This window comes from Rhipicephalus microplus, unplaced genomic scaffold (assembly GCF_043290135.1).
Source record: "Rhipicephalus microplus isolate Deutch F79 unplaced genomic scaffold, USDA_Rmic scaffold_25, whole genome shotgun sequence".
NCBI lineage: Eukaryota > Metazoa > Arthropoda > Arachnida > Ixodida > Ixodidae > Rhipicephalus > Rhipicephalus microplus.
Genome location: NW_027464598.1, coordinates 4,908,185 through 4,924,741, shown reverse-complemented (window position 1 = coordinate 4,924,741; position 16,557 = coordinate 4,908,185). Strand labels below are relative to the sequence as shown.

The window sequence follows — 16,557 nt, the reverse complement described above, 5'->3', positions numbered from 1 at the left end:
AGTGGAGGCGAAAAGGCTATAGGCCCGTGTGCTCAGATTTGGGTGCACGTTAAAAAACCCTGATTTTCAAAATTTCCGGAGCCATCCACTACGGCGTCTCTCATCATTATTTGGTGGCTTTGGGACGTTGAGCCCCACATATGAAATCAAATCACTAAGAGAGGTACTTTGATGACTGGGCCCTTGCATCAGTTCTCCAGCCAAGTGCCGTGTTTATTGTCAAAAATCCTGGAATATCCTTGCTTCTCATTTTTCTTCTGTAATAATTATCTACATGTGGTCAGCTCCAATCAACAAGCTGATGCCAGTCACAGTCTCCGCCTCAGTTGAGTTATTTTTATCAGCAATACCCTTTTCTTTGTGACGCGACTACTGTGTTAGGTAGCCATCACATGTCAGCAAAATAATGTCGTCACAGATAAACGGTAGAACAATGACCCGAATGGTGTGACTTTTAGAATGGTGTAGGCTACGCAAGGAAACTTAAAAAATATTTCGTTGCCCCGCAGAAGTTGGAGAAACGATGTCGAACGTGTTAAATAAAGATATAGTTTTTCCCAGCAGATTGAGTCGCATTTTTTTCAGCTAGAACTTCGGTGATGTATGATATCTAGCTTCCTCCAAATCTCTCGGATGTAGCGGCATGTGTTACCGTTGACGACGAAGGCGTGAAAGATCTACCGGTGCACTCCTGTGTCTGTCTTCGCGCAACCACTTGAAGAATTCTTGTCGCATATATTATCACTGAGTGTGGCGTCCCACTCGTGCATCCTGAAACCTCTGCTTGTAACGACGTTTCCGCTGTAGCCAATTTACTTACGCAGTGAGGGTCCCACATACTCGATGTGTGCCTTCCGTGACAAGCTGAGCACGTAAGTTTGACGTGGAAAGAACGTGCCTGATGGCCTCGGGACGTGCATTGATAGCAGCGGTTGTCTTTCGTCAGTATTCCTTTCTTAGAGTCGAGCGAGAAGTTCGCATCACAGGTGCGTGTGCCGTGTTTTTTTTTTTTTTGATTTGCAGAAAAAACACTAGCTCTAGCTGTTTGATGTGCTGTGCGGTACCGAAGCGGTGCTGCCACCTCGACCTTTATGATGACTAAGAGTGTAGTCAATGAGAGGTCATTCTGAAAATGGCTGGCACTGATCCGCCTTTCTATCTGTTTCAATGCGTGTGAGGGTAAGCAGCTCTTTCAATTTCGAATTAGAGGTTGCAGCTGTTAGTTCTGCGTTTAAGGCATTCGTAGAAGGCTCGTGTCTTAAAGCGTGGCCGCGCTTTGCTCATGTGCACGCCAGTACGATATCATGTGGCGAAGATGCTCGTAGAATGTCAATGAGCAATTAAGAAAAAGTGACCGTTGGTACGTTTAGCGCAATGAGATAGCATACGTTGAGCTGAGTGGTATCGTAAAGTGGCTGGAGGCCGTGTACGCCACTTTCATACTTTACGTGAGGTAGATTTCGAAACGCTGATAGCTGGTGTTGCTCGATCCGTTTTTTCTTGCCGTCCCACTGTGGTCCCCGGTTTCGGCACCACACAGTAAAGAAACCTATCGATCGGCAAAGAAACCAGACCAAACGCCGTTCATCGTTTCAACGTCTTCGTATTGTCTAGCAGTGCTCGCGTGCACACGTTTATACTACATATTTTTCTGCACCATAGCTGCAAGTACACCACTCCACGCACGAACTAGTTATAGGCACAAGTAATATGGGTATGCTTCACTTGACCTATAACCTTCAGCACTTCATTGGATATGTCAGTTGTAAATATAGAAAAAACTTTTCACGTTTTTCAAGTGTAAGGCAAGAAAAGCGTAATGGTCTTTTGTCGAACACTTTAAAATGTCTCTTAGCTAGTTTGAGAGTTACCACATAATTACAGATGTCCAGATATCTACTTTGAGAACTTTTATACCACGCAGGTAAATGTGAAGCAATGGATCACTTACCAGTGTCGTGAGAGCCACAAGCTCTGAATCGGTGATGCATCGGTAGGCAATACCTCGTATGCAGTACCTGTAGACTGGCCTGAAAGTCAGTCACACGTACTTTTTCAGGTTTCGAAAGTGTGGTCGTTAAATTTTATATGTACATGTCTTGCACTTTCTCAAAGATACGCTCGATGGCGCTGGTGTAATACAAATCAACAACACTGTTTGAGATCACCAATTATATCTACTTTGATTGGAAGTACTATGGCTTGCCTTGAAGTCGAGGGTTTGACGGAAACGCGATTTATCTCCATAAAACATGAGGCTGCAAAATCTGCCAACCAGAAGTTTAGGCCTGCCTGTTCAGTATGAAACAAAGGCAACTAATCTGTTTTTACAACTCTGAAACACAGCTACAACAACACGATGGTTGTCTTCTGTTGCCCAAGAATATAGCTACCACAGTGCAAAAATGACACTAAAAACATTATGCTAAGCTTTGTGATAAAGCTTAATCAGGCAATGCATCAGATAGGACAAAAGAGAGAACGACCTCGTCAATCGCCCCGCCAGGGTGGTCTAGTGGCTAAGGTACTCGGCTGCTGACCCGCAGGTCGCGGGATGAAATTCCGGCTCCGGCGGCTGCGTTTCCGATGGAAGCGGAAACGTTCTAGGCCCGTGTGCTCAGATTTGGGTACACGTTAAAGAACCCCAGGTGGTCGAAATTTCCGGAGCCCTCCACTACGGCGTCTCTCATAATCATGTGGTGGTTTTAGGACGTTAAACCCCACATATCAAGCAATCAATCAATCAATGACCTCGTCAATTAGTCTCACCTTGCTGTCTTTTCCAAACGTTCTCTGATGCACTGTTTGGAACTCCACTAACACTAATGCATTCTTATGAAGGTTTTTTCTGTCATCTCTCATACGTAAATATTTTTTTTCAGTCAATTCGAAGTGAACTCTTAACACTTGATTGAATGCACGAGTTAGTTAAGGAGCAGCGAATGATTTGTACAGACTTTCGTAAAGCTATGAATACCGTAATTAAGGTTTCATGCTGGAGCGTAGGAAATGACCAACTAGTAATCACAGTGCGCAATATGCGGTAATGAAAGCATCATGAAGTATTTCAGTACAAGAAACTGTAAATAGTGAAAGAACTTACCACGTCCTGCATCCAGCTTTGCGGCGTTGCATCTCTTTTCCTGGGTGCATAGATTCACGCACTAATGTGCTTATCCTGAGAGCCATGCACAGCGGCAGAACTGTGATGCCTTGCTCTTTGGAAAGCAGCGCACATAAGGATAGTAGACCACTAGCTGCGAGCCACTTTGACTGTCCATGACTCCCTTGAACATCACGAGAAAGTTGGCAGCTGTTGCGGTGAAAAAATAAAATAGAGTGCACTTCTCTAAACTGCCTCATATTCTGCCCTATCATATCTGTTTGCGAGAGCAACACGAGTATTTCAAAACATTTTGTTAACAGCACGCTGTCTACATGCAAATTGTGAGGAGAAGTTTGTGGGACAACTCAACCACGTAACCTATGAGATTTAAGATTTGGTTTATTTTCCCCACGTAGGTACATTTGTAGGAAAGCGAAAATTTACTAATTGGGGGGGGGGGGGGAGGATGACAGAATGAAAAATGCAATATATGTAGCTTCACTGGCTTCACTACCAACATGGCATAAAAAGAGCAGCATGCCGCGCGGAGAGTGTTTTAGCAGTGCGAAATGCGAAATTGAGAATCGCGTAGCAAAGTTCCGAAAGATGATAAAACGCCGAAACTACCCTATTTACACTAGAAAGGAAAACGTAAGCAAACACTATATCTGAAATTGAATTTCTGAGAGTCTCAGGTTAACGTCGCCTATTCAAATTTCAGCAATTCAGAATTTTCGCGCGTTCATGCAGTCTGCCAGGGAAGAATCTGTTTTGTTGTATTTGTCGAGAATTGAGTCCTGTAACGATAGACTGTCATTAAAAAGGTGAAAACAGCTAATGCCAATGTTGATTTTCATCAGCAACACTTATTGCCACGAAGCACCAACATCCGTACCACTGTGCTAATCATGCTAATGGCTACTTATGAAAACACATGACCCTTCCCAGTATTTTGATGTTAGCTTATTCCGAGTGCTATGATATTTTTCGTGCAGAAGTATAAAACGAAGATATTTCAAGCATCACAGCAGACCAGGTTAATATTTATCCTACACATATCCGTCTCTATATCACTATGTCTTGACAAAAAAAAAACAAATGAGTAAACGGCTATTATTTTTTCGTAAAATACTTTGAAGATATGGCCCTTTTTTTATTAGAAACCGAAAGTATCTTTTCTAAATAAAAGCGGTGATTAGGGTTCGATACTCACGCAATATACAGTTGCTAACAAGCCCTGCACTTTACCCGCCAAGTATTCCCACAAATCAGTTGTACTTAACGCAAAAAGTAAACGCTCATGCGTGAAATGGTGCGTCAGCCTCTACAGCCAACTAACAAGACTGCTGATAGAGCATGCGCCTAGGCAGCTCTCATGCAAGCCAGTAACCTTTTTTCCGAAACAAAGTATGCTCACATCGGCAACATTGTAGCTGGGCAATCGTCCTCCAAATGCTGAGTACGCTTTCAATACCACGCCTTGTGAGGACTACGCTGCGATCAAAAGCGCGTCAATGAAGCCGCAGGGGATGCAAATATTCGAAAGCATTTTTACGGAGGCATATATATGCGAACGCTATCACTTAACGTTTTCTTTCGTAGTTTCTTGTTGGCTGACAGCTGCAAAGCAAACACTAATAAGGTTAGTAACGGTAAGTCGCTCGATTACATTATGGCAGTTCGTACTTCCCAAGTTAAATGCTATCAAACGTGTGTACACTCAACTCTCATTTCATTCGCAAATGAAATGGCTTGACTCACACTTAAGGCTTAAGGTGAAATCACCAGAATGCGTTTTGGTGCAAGGTTTGCGCTCGCTATTCTTATCTGATAGGGTCATTATACATCCCGTTACAGAAGCTAAGTCAGACGTTATTATCAACATTTCGCGCGGAATTTGAATTTAAATTTCCGTTCGGTAGAGTGAGTATATTGATGAAAAATTAAGCAAATATAAGAAGAAAGAAGAAGAAAAGATAAACCAACGGAACTACCTGAATGAGGGTGACGTTGCACGCATGCGCATGCCCAGTCAGTTGCACAAAGACATTAGTAGCGACTTCTGAGACACGCATCTCAACCCTCCTCGGAAGTCTGTCTATGATGCTCGAATGCTGAAGCGAAGGTTGCGGCAGCGTTATTTTAATAGGAGGCAGAAAATGCTTGATGCCCATGAGCTGGAATTCAGCTGGATGTTAAACAACCCCGAGTGGTGGAAATATACAAAGCCCTCTAGGGCACCCCTCGTAATCGTACCGTAGTTTTAAAATGACAATTAGTAGTGGCGTGCACAATTGTTTCAGTGATAGCGTGTTGCCTCTCACGCAAAAAAGGCCAAGCTACCACTGCAGTGATGTTGACGGTGACGCTGTCGGTGATACAAGTTTTCCTTCAGTTCAACCGCTCTGGGACTTGAATTTGATTCCCAGTGTGGGAATTGAATTCAACTGAATTCGGTTGAGTTCATTTGAATTTGTGAACTCACATTTATTCTTCCCAGCGACGCGCGAAATGACGACATTTTGTTGCAGTAAAATTCGGCCTTCTCATCGGGCATCTTAGGCTGTCGCACTATTATAAAAAATTGGGCGTCTTAGGCGCACAACTTGATAACATTCATTGCCCTCTTTTTGTGTAGTAAGCCTGCCAAGCTGCAGCGCAATGGTTCAACAACATCACTAAAACTAGTGAAGTTGAGTGACTATCAATTAAAAGGGTATAAAGCAATAAACTAAGTTTTATTTAGCGGGATACCAAAAAATACTTGGAAATATACGCATGCTGATGTAGTCGCCTCTTTTATAAAGTAGGCATATTTCATGCATTTTTAAATTACCATTCGTAATGATGTATTATGGAAACATTTTGTCTGGTTATCCCACTACAATCAAATCAAATCGGGAAATTATTTATGCCTTACAACTATCCATTGAGCAATAGGTTGTGAGAATCATTATTTTCCCTACAAGTTTTGCTGTTGGCTTAAAGGAGCCATTTTTCACTCGCTCATTTCTTCGCATAAACGAAGACTTCAAGTCACAAAACGTTCCAACGTTAGAAGTAAAAAAAGTTTTGGTGAGACAAATGAGCAACTACACTTTTTTTTTTACGTTGATCTATCTCTTACTTCAGAAAACAGTTTTTAGAATGTTAACATAAGAAAAGGCTACGGCCTACACCGAAAATTTTTATCACGCAATGGGCTATCGGAAATCGATTATAGAGAATTCTCTTTTTGCCAAAATAATACCAAAAACGGTGAGCACTGCCTATTATAGTGATGTACGGCCAGATGGGTTACGCCTGTGCATTTTGACTTACAAAGAATTGCGAAAAAAAATGGGCATTATCTTTTATCAGTTGCGTAGTATATAAACAGTGCCCGCGTCAAAGACTGATCGTCTTTTCTTTCTTTCTACCATAACTGTGCAATAGAGACTCGGACAATTCGCCAAGAGTAAGTCCATGTCTCTTCTTAAGTTTGTCTCATTTGAGTTTTATTATTTCCGTGAGTAAATCTGTCACTTGAACTGCACATCTATAGAAACGGCATTTTTTTTGCGGTAATACACTGAAAAGCCATTGAGCAACACAATTTTGACCAAAAGTAATTGGAAGAGCAATTTAAAAGTGGTTTCGCGATTTTATTCTGAACCATTTTCAACCTGAAACGTTCAGGTTTCAGGTTGCAGTAAAAGATTTGCTAAGAACTTCACTTATAAAAGCTCAACCATAACGTTTCTACAGAAAGACGTCTCAAGCACGCCTTTTTTTAATCACTAATACAAGGTAAGTCGGCTGCGTAACGACTGACTCAAGAAAATATGTACCAGATCTCTGCAAATTAGAATAGAAATAAGGAATAACGAATACCGTAAAAGGCTCCGAAAAGTAGAAGATTGATGATTGATTGATATGTGGCATTTACCATACCAAAACCACCACATTATTATGAGAGACGTCGTAGTGGAGGGCTCCGGAAATTTCGACCACCTGGGGTTCTTTAGCGTGCACCCAAATCTGAGCACACGGGCCTACAACAGTTCCGCCTCCATCGGGAATGCAGCCGCCACAGCCGGAACTCGATCTCGCGACCTGCGCGTCTGCAGCCGAGTACATTAGCCACTGGACCACCACGGCGGGGCAAAAGTGCCAGATTGATTAGATTATTTTCTTCCAAGAAATTTTCGTTGGTATTTATGCTGCGTAACAAGGCCGAAACATGATGTTTCCTAAGACACTTCACTGCATGTGCTTACTTAATCGGCTACAATTCACCATCAGTGTTGTTGTTTTTTTAAATTTTGCTGCAGTTCATTGTAGACTTTCAAAGTGTTTCTTATCAACAGATTCACCACTGGAAGTTTTGAGTACAGCTTACGTCATGCGTCGACATACCGGGCAAGGAACTTTTTTTGTGTGTGCAGCATCATCAGCTGACCTCACTGATGTTTCCCGCGTGAGAAATTTAATCCTACGAACACCGGGAATCCTTATCTTGCGAAAAAGAAAAAGAGATTATTCTGTGTAACTGAGCACAAGCAAGTGTGTTGGGGAAAGCCTTTGCAATATAGATAGAGCTCCTCCTTTTTCATCTTCAACACTTTTCGATATGAGGAAAACATACATGCTTTTAAAATGTATGTGTCTTTGATTGTAGCACAGATGATATCATGGCATTTCCTAACGTTACAGTAGCAGACTAATCATGCGCATCACTATCATTCATACAAACTCACGACCGCTCGGCCTTTGTACGTCGTCTTACCGGTCGTAGCAGAGGAACGACAGCAGAAAGAAGAGGCAGCAGAGCACTTCGGCTCGGCCAACTATGCTGGACACCTGCGACAGGGTGACAGATATGAATAAGCCGATTGTACATAGCCCATCTGACTGTCCAAGAATCTCATCGTCACCATCAAACCCCACTAGTTTGTGTTGGAAATTATCGTCATTTTGACAATTGCCCTAAAAATAAGTTTCAACCTTAAGTGTGGCTCAGCGTTAAATGTAAATATTTTGTGTATCTGGAATACGAATTGTTTCAACTGCATGGCTTCGTAATACACTCAATAGGGCTGAAAGAGCGAGGCGGGATAATAGGTTAACGTTGCTTTGCCACCTGCACACACGCGGTCGTAGATTTCATTGATTCTGACTGACCTTTTAGAACGCCACAGAGATTGACTATCAGTTATCGTATTAAAAAGTAAATGTTTTTGCATAGATTCACACGAGGCTTTGCTTACTCTCAAGACATCACTGCTCTCTGCATTCATGATATTACTCTTCAGATCTGGCTTACAATTTTCGATTTTTTATATGATAATGGAAATGCGATATCAATATATGTCGGAGAAGAGCACATAAGTAATTGAGTTCATACTGAAGTAATTTTCCAGGGACTGGATATGTCGGTTTAGGTGTATAGTAGTAATATTAATGCTTTTAGAAAAATATTAAAACTACTCACTCTCACTCTTTACGCGTGGCGCTGGCTAACTCTGCCATGTTTACACACACACACACACACACACACACACACACATATATATATATATATATATATATATATATATATATATATATATATATATATATATATATATATATATATATATATATATATTGTGAAGAAGAAGATGTGCCTGCAGCGAGCAGCATCGCCAACGCCCGGCTCTCTCGGCTCGTGCTTCGGTTCGTTGCTGTGCCGATTGCTGGACGCTTCTTCACGCTGTCTCGTCGCTGTTTTTAACGGCTAATAAACCTCCTCACATTTGGTGAAAGGTGCTGTTAATCCCCGTTGCTACACCCTGGAGCTTCGAAGCCGCACGCTACCACCTGTCATGACTGCCAACGCCACTACATCGACGCCTTCGCTCCAGTTCAACTGCCCTGGCCATCCTACGCTACGGGAGCCGAAGGTCTTCAGCGGTGCGGATGGGACCGACGTCGAAGACTGGCTCGAGCACTACGAACTGGTGAGCGCCAACAATAAGTGGGATGAAGCCGACAAGATGGGCCACGTGATATTTTATCGCACTGGCGTCGCCAAATTGTGGTTTAATAACCACAAACACAACATCCCCACATGGAGCGTCTTCAAGACGTCGTGTGCTGAAGTGTTCGGTCGGCCGGCTGTCCGCAAGCAGAGGGCAGAACAGCGCTTGCGCGTCCGCTCTCAGCAGACTGGCGAGACCTTTACCAGCTATATTGAGGACGTCGTCGACCTTTGTCGACGTGTGAATGACACCATGCCCGAGTCTGACAAGGTCAAAAACATCCTGAAGGGCATCGACGACGGCGCATTTCAAATGGTCTTGGCAAGGAATCCAAGCACAGTTTCTGAAGTCGTCAGCTTGTGTCAGAGCTACGACGAGTTGAAAAAGCAACGCACTCTGACTAGGCAGCCTCAGCCTGGTGTTGAGTCGCTGTCCAGTTTCGACTCCATGCCCGACAATTCACCATTGCTTCAGCAAGTCCGATCCTTCGTCCGTGAGGAAGTCGCCCGCCAACTTTCCCTAGTGCCCTTTACTCACGAGACCACCACCCGTCTACCTGCCCCGCTTCGCACTGCTATATCGGAAGAGGTTGCACAAGCTGTTCCTCTTGCGCACTACGAGCCACCTCTATCTAGCCGTGGTCACTGCCCGGGTGTCGCACAGCCGGTAGGCGCTCCTGTCACCTATCCGCCAGCCGTTCAGCCTGTGGCTGCGCCCCTAACCTATGCAACGCAGCCTGTGGCTCCTCCTGTCGCCTTTTCGCAAGAGATGCAGCCCGTAGCCGTGCCGCTCACATATGCAGACGCTGTACGTAAACTCCCGCAAGCACCCTACACCACGCGCTCACAGCCCGCACACCCGGCTGCTTATACTGCACCTTGGGCGGCAGCACCAGTCGCTAATCCCTGGAAGACGCCCGATAACCGACCGATTTGCTACGCTTGCTTCACTCCCGGACACGTCGCTCGCTACTGCCGCCGTCGACCTCAGACGTTCGGCAACTATGCCCGGTCGTCGCATCCCGGCAGCCAACCCTTCGTCCAATACGGGCCGGTCTCGCCACCTCGCTATGCGCCTACTGACCACCTTGACTTCCAGCCGCAACGCGCACCCTCTCCTCGTCGGCGATCACCCTCCCCCATGCGTCGCCGGCCCGGACCCTCCGACCAGGACAACTAAGCAACGTAGTTCAAGAGGCAAGAACTGCGCCGTTTTCGAACTGTCTAAGCTCTCGCTCCTCTCCTGCTAACGTGGTCGCAGTAACTGTTGAAGGTTATTGTACTTTCGCCCTTGTGGACACTGGCGCCGCTGTTTCTGTTATTGCCGCTAATCTCTGCCGTTTATTACGCAAAGTAACGACGCCGCTTTCGGGACTGTCACTTCACACCGCAAGCGCACAGCAAGTGACGCCTCTCGCAGCCTGCACTGCAAGAGTCTCCATCGAAGGCATTCTTTACATCGTGGAGTTTATTGTTCTTCCTGTCTGTTCGCATGACGTCATCCTCGGGTGGGACTTCCTATCCCGCCATAATGCCGTCATAGACTGCGCACGCGCCGAAGTTGAGTTTTCACCCTTGTGTGATGTCCCATTACTGGACGCTCCTCATCAGCTGCCGAAGTTGCTCGTTCATGAAGATACCGATATTCCGCCTGGAAATTGCGCCCTTGTTCCCGTTTCATGCAACGCCTACACTGACGCTACAGTTCTTTTTATGCCTTCCGATATCTTCAAATGCCGTCGAGCTTTGCCGCTGCCTTTCGCAACAATTGACCTTGCCGCCGGAAGGAGCAACATGTTCGTAAGCAATCCGCTTTCCACACCTGTCACATTGCTTGCGGGGGAATGTCTCGGCCGCGTGCAGGATCTCGACCCTTCGTTTTTGTTTGATGTTCCGGACGACTACTGCGACCACCCAAAAGCACTGTCGGCACTCGGGGAGTCGTCCAATGATACGTTTTCCAGCGCCATCACCGACACTCTCACTCCCACCGAACATGCCGACCTGCTGGATCTTCTGCATGGGTTCAGGAGTTCGATGTGTCGCAACCTCAACTGGGCCGCACATCACAAGTCAAACATCATGTTGACACCGGACTACACCAGCCACTGCGTCAAAGACCATACCGTGTCTCCGCTGAAGAGCGCCGCGTCATCAACGATCAAGTTGAAAATATGCTTCGTAGAGACGTCATTCGACCATCTCACAGTCCCTGGGCGTCTCCCGTCGTCCTGGTGCGTAAGAAAGACGGATCTATCCGATTTTGCGTGCACTATCGTCGTTTGAATAAGATAACCCGCAAGGACGTCTATCCTTTGCCGCGCATTGATGACGCCAATGACACCCTTCACGGAGCGGAATTTTTCTCGTCGCTAGATTTGCGGTCTGGCTACTGGCAGGTCCCAATGGCAGAAGCCGATTGCCAAAAAACGGCATTTATTACACCAGACGGACTATATGAATTTAACGTCATGCCCTTTGGGCTTTGTAACGCGCCTGCCACGTTTGAACGTCTTATGGATAATACGCTACGTGGCCTCAAATGGAATATGTGCCTCTGTTACCTCGACGATGTCGTGGTTTTCTCCCATGACTTTCCTACGCACCTCCTTCGCCTCAGGCACGTTTTGAGTTGTCTGACCAACGCTGGTCTGCAGCTTAACCTGAAAAATGCCGCTTCGCTGCACGCGAGCTCGTCATTTTAGGCCACATCGTGTCCAAGCACGGCGTATTACCAGACCCAGCAAAACTTCGAGCAGTCGCAGAATTTCCCAAGCCGACGACCATGAAAGAATTTCGCAGTTTTGTAGGCCTATGCTCCTATTTCCGGCGCTTTGTTCGCAATTTCGCATCTATCATGTCACCGTTAACCCAGCTTCTTCGCGGTGACGTGAACCTCACCTCCTGGTCCCCTGCGTGTGACGTTGCCTTCACTACTCTGCGCCGTCTGCTCACTTCCCCACCTATTCTTCGCCACTTCGACCCGACGGCTCCTACCGAAGTGCACACCGACGCCAGCGGCGTCGGGCTAGGCGCGGTCCTCGCTCAACGAAAGCCCGGCTATTCAGAATACGTTGTAGCCTACGCTAGCCGCACTCTGACGAAAGCCGAAACTAATTACAGTGTGACAGAAAAAGAGTGTTTGGCTCGGGTGTGGCCGCTTGGAAAGTTCCGGCCGTACTTATACGGCCGCCCGTTCGATCTAGTAACTGATCACCACGCGCTTTGCTGGCTCTCCACGTTGAAAGACCCTTCTGGCCGCCTTGCGCGATGGGTACTTCGCATCAAGGAGTACGACATTCGCGTCGTATACCGCTGTGGACGCAAACACTCTGACGCTGATGCCCTGTCCCGCTCACCTTTACCACCAGATCAGACGTGCGGAAACACTTGCCTCCAGACCTTGTCATCGCTAAATCTCGACTCGATCGCCACCGAACAACGTCGTGACCCGTGGATCGCCTCTCTTATCGAATATTTATCTGGCACGCCCCGCTTTCCAGTATCTCGATCCCTCCGACGTCAAGCTTTCCATTTCGCCATCCGCGATCAACTTCTTTATCGACGCAACTACGCTCCCGATGGCCGCCGGTGGTTGCTGGTCATTCCACGCACTTTACGATCGCAAGTATGCGCCTCCCTTCCCGACGATCCGCATGTGGCCACGCCGGAGTGTTCAAAACATATGAACGCCTTCGCCATCGCTATTACTGGCGCGACATGTACAATTTTGTACGTAAATTCGTGCAGTGCTGTCCTGACTGCCAGCGACGTAAATCAACACTGCCACGTGCGACTGGCACATTGCAGCCACTTCCATGCCCTGCCAAGCCATTTTATCGCGTCGGCGTTGACCTCTGCGGTCCCCTTCCATTGACACCAGATGGTAATCCGTGGAATATAGTGGCGGTTGACCACCTGACACGCTACGCCGAAACAGCCGCTGTGCCGAGCGCTACAGCTCAGGATGCCGCCTCTTTCATTTTGCAACGCTTTATCCTTCGACATGGTGCACCTCGAGAGCTCCTTAGGGACAGAGGCCGCGCTTTCCTTTCAGAGGTCGTCGAAACTCTGATTTCGGAATGCCACGTCATTCATCGAAAAACGACAGCATGCCACCCGCAGACTAACGGACTAACGAAACGGTTAAACCGCACGCTAGGTGATATGCTCTCAATGTACGTGGCATCTGATCATAGCAACTGGGACCGTGTTCTCCCATATGTCACGTTCGCATATAACACCGCAATACAAACCACCACGGGATTCTCACATTTCTTCCTTCTTTACGGACGTGAGCCTTCCCACACAATTGATACCCTACTTCCTTACCGTCCTGATGCTTCCGAGTGTCCACCTATCTCCGATGCTGCTAGACAAGCCGAAGAGTGCCGCCAGCTCGCCCGCGCGTTCAACTCAGAAGAGCAACAACGCCAGAAAGAAACCCGTAGCACCTCTCTTCCGGATCCCAGCTATGCTCCAGGGTCTCTTGTGTGGCTTGCCATCCCATACCAAACACCGGGACTCTCCTCGAAACTTGTCCCTCGGTATGAGGGGCCTTACACCGTTTTGGAGAAAACCTCTCCAGTTAATTTCTTCATTGAACCAGTTTCGCGATCGGACGACATGCGCCGGCGTGCACGTGACGTCGTCCATGTTTCCCGACTGAAACCGTACCATGAGCCTTTGCCTAAAACTTCTTAAGTCGCCAGGATGGCTCCTTTTTCAGCGGGGGCGATTGTGAAGAAGAAGATGTGCCTGCAGCGAGCAGCATCGCCAACGCCCGGCTCTCTCGGCTTGTGCTTCGGTCCGTTGCTGTGCCGATCGCTGGACGCTTCTTCACGCTGTCTCGTCGCTGTCTTTAACGGCTAATAAACCTCCTCACATTATATATATATATATATATATATATATATATATATATATATATATATATATATATATAGGAGGTTTATTAGCCTATATATAATATATATATATATATATATATATATATATATATATATATATATATATATATATATATATATATATATATATATATATATATATATATATATATATATATATATATATATATATATACCAGTCGACGGCAGAATGACTGCCGCCATGGCTGAAGTGTTAATGCATATAGGGCGTGTTACCTAAAGGTTTCAACTTCGATTCGTATACCGTCGGTAAATTGAGTCTTCATGCACGCCTATTTCTTTACATCGTTTCTGCCATAATTGCCACACCGAAGATGAAGAGTACAAGTAATGTACCTTATGCGTTCTTTCGCTTCATCGTCTGCTCGTATTGCTAGGTTTTGTCCCACAAAAAACAGACCCTTTTAACTATCTTCATTATTTCGTGATTTACAATAATTCATTTCTCAGTCATCTACGATACGACAAATCTCATATTTATTTTCTTTAAATATGAAGGTAAGATGACAAACTGGTTGGCTGTTCTCGGACACAACTTTACTGGTGCAAGATTTGATGCAATTACCTAGAATGCATGCGATATTCGTAACTCAAATCAGGGCGTGCACAAACTTTCCGAGTCTTAACGCCACAGCGAACACTCACTGCCTCGGTGTGCACTGGATGTGCAGCGAACAGCATCGAGGACAGGCACGCATAGAGCGCAGTTATCCTCATCACACGGCGTGCGACGACGGCCACCAAAACTGAGCATGCACAGTGCAGGGCAACGTTGACCACGTGGTAGCCACGCACTTGTCGCCCATGGACGTAGTAGTTGGCCCTGCGAGAGAAGACATGAATATGCACATCAGGAGAAAAAAAACACCATTCCCAATAAAAGTAACCATGAGTAGGATGTGGAGCAACGCATAGGTAGACTTAATTGATTGATTTATATATGGGGTTTAACGTCCCAAAACTACCATATCATTATGAGAGACGCCGTAGTGGTGGGCTCCGCAAATTTCGACCACCTGAGGTTCTTTAACGTGCACGAAGTCTGAGCAAACAGGCCTAGGTAGACATAAAGTACCGTTTATCACGCGCTGTTTGCACGATGTTAACGCGTCTTTCAAAGTGGATCACACCATGAATTCGCTCTAGTTTCTGTTGCTATTACTCGTCCCGATTGATGATTGATATGTGGGGCTTAACGTTCCAAAACCACCATATCATTATAAGAGACGCCGTAGTAGAGGGCTCCGGAAATTTGGACCACCTGGGGTTTTTAACGTGCCACCAAATCTGAGCACACGGGCCTACAACATTTCCGCCTCCATCGCAAATGCAGCCGCTGCAGCCGGGATTCGATCCTGCGACCTGCGGGTCACCAGCCGAGTACCTTCGCCACTAAACCACCGCGGCGGGGCTGTTACTCGTCCCGAAGTCTTGTTGGAGCTCACTAGGTGGGTTCATCACCGCGTCATGCGGCAGAACATGCGTTCTACGCACGTCTGCAGAATCTCGCTTTCTGACGCCATCACATGATTGCTGAGAGAGTGTGCGGGGGAGAGGATACCGCGTCTTACCCAGCCCTTTACAAAGGCCAGAACACGCTATCGCGTGGGCGTGTTCTGGCAGTGCTTGGGATGCCGCACGCTGGGTTGAAGTCAGCCGTAAGCTGCCTCACATGTTATTGTTTCCGGTGTAACGCTTAACTGAGATATATTCTACCAACTGTGCGGCATAAATCGAGACATTCAATTGGGCGATTCTGCAGATGATTCTTCAATGAAGCTTTTGATTGTTTTATTGAGAAGTTGTTAAGAGGTGGGTCTGCGGCATTGATGAGGATAGATATTTCTGAAAATAAATTCGACAGATCCCCCATACCTTGGGAATCGGTGTTATACGAAGCATGTGGAGAGAAGGTGACCGTGTTATAAATTTTATATAGCGACACGACATTAAGTGTACAAATAATACACGCTGAGAAATCTCCTGAAGAGTTGCAGATGCTTACATAACGAGTCATTTGCACTTGCGCAACGATGCCAGCAGAAACATAACTATCAGGAACACCGGAAGTGGTAAGCTAATGTGAAGCGCTGGTGCTCGCGAGGATGGTAGACCTGGACGCTGCTACACAAATAAACTTCAGAGCACGGTACCCAACTACAATTGATGCTAACTAAACGTCCCAGCTTTATCGTAGGTGTACTTATGTAATACTTGAGTATCAAGTACTCAAAATCGTTCAACGTTTTTTCTAAACACACTTATGTAATGCATCCAAAATTGAATAGCCAGCACGGCAACAAACAGTTCACGTCCCACGAACTTCTGTTTGAAAAATTGTTCCGAGACCTCGCGTGGCTCTGTGGTAAAATGCTGGATTGCAGAGCGAAATGCGTGGGTTCAATTCCTTCTGCGGCCCTGACGTTTATTTTTTTCAAGAATACACGAGGTTGCGTAATCGCCTGCGTGCGAAGACTATTACGATACACCAACGTCAGTCATTAGAGTCGCCGCCCTTC

General features: G+C 46.1%; 1 protein-coding gene across 1 annotated transcript in view; it reads right to left on the bottom strand.

Annotated features, from left to right (window-relative positions):
- The window catches only part of LOC142786551 (protein O-mannosyl-transferase TMTC1-like), a 37,894-nt gene extending 23,042 nt beyond the window's left edge, over positions 1-14,852 (bottom strand). Inside the window, exons 1-4 of the mRNA XM_075884261.1 lie at positions 14,684-14,852; positions 7,875-7,948; positions 3,104-3,313; positions 1,952-2,030 (exon numbers count right to left, since the gene is read on the bottom strand). Of these exons, the coding sequence (XP_075740376.1) occupies positions 1,952-2,030; positions 3,104-3,313; positions 7,875-7,948; positions 14,684-14,755 (435 nt within the window). The 5' untranslated portion in view covers positions 14,756-14,852. The remainder of the gene's footprint in view (positions 1-1,951; positions 2,031-3,103; positions 3,314-7,874; positions 7,949-14,683) is intronic.
- Between the last annotated feature and the right edge of the window lie 1,705 nt (positions 14,853-16,557).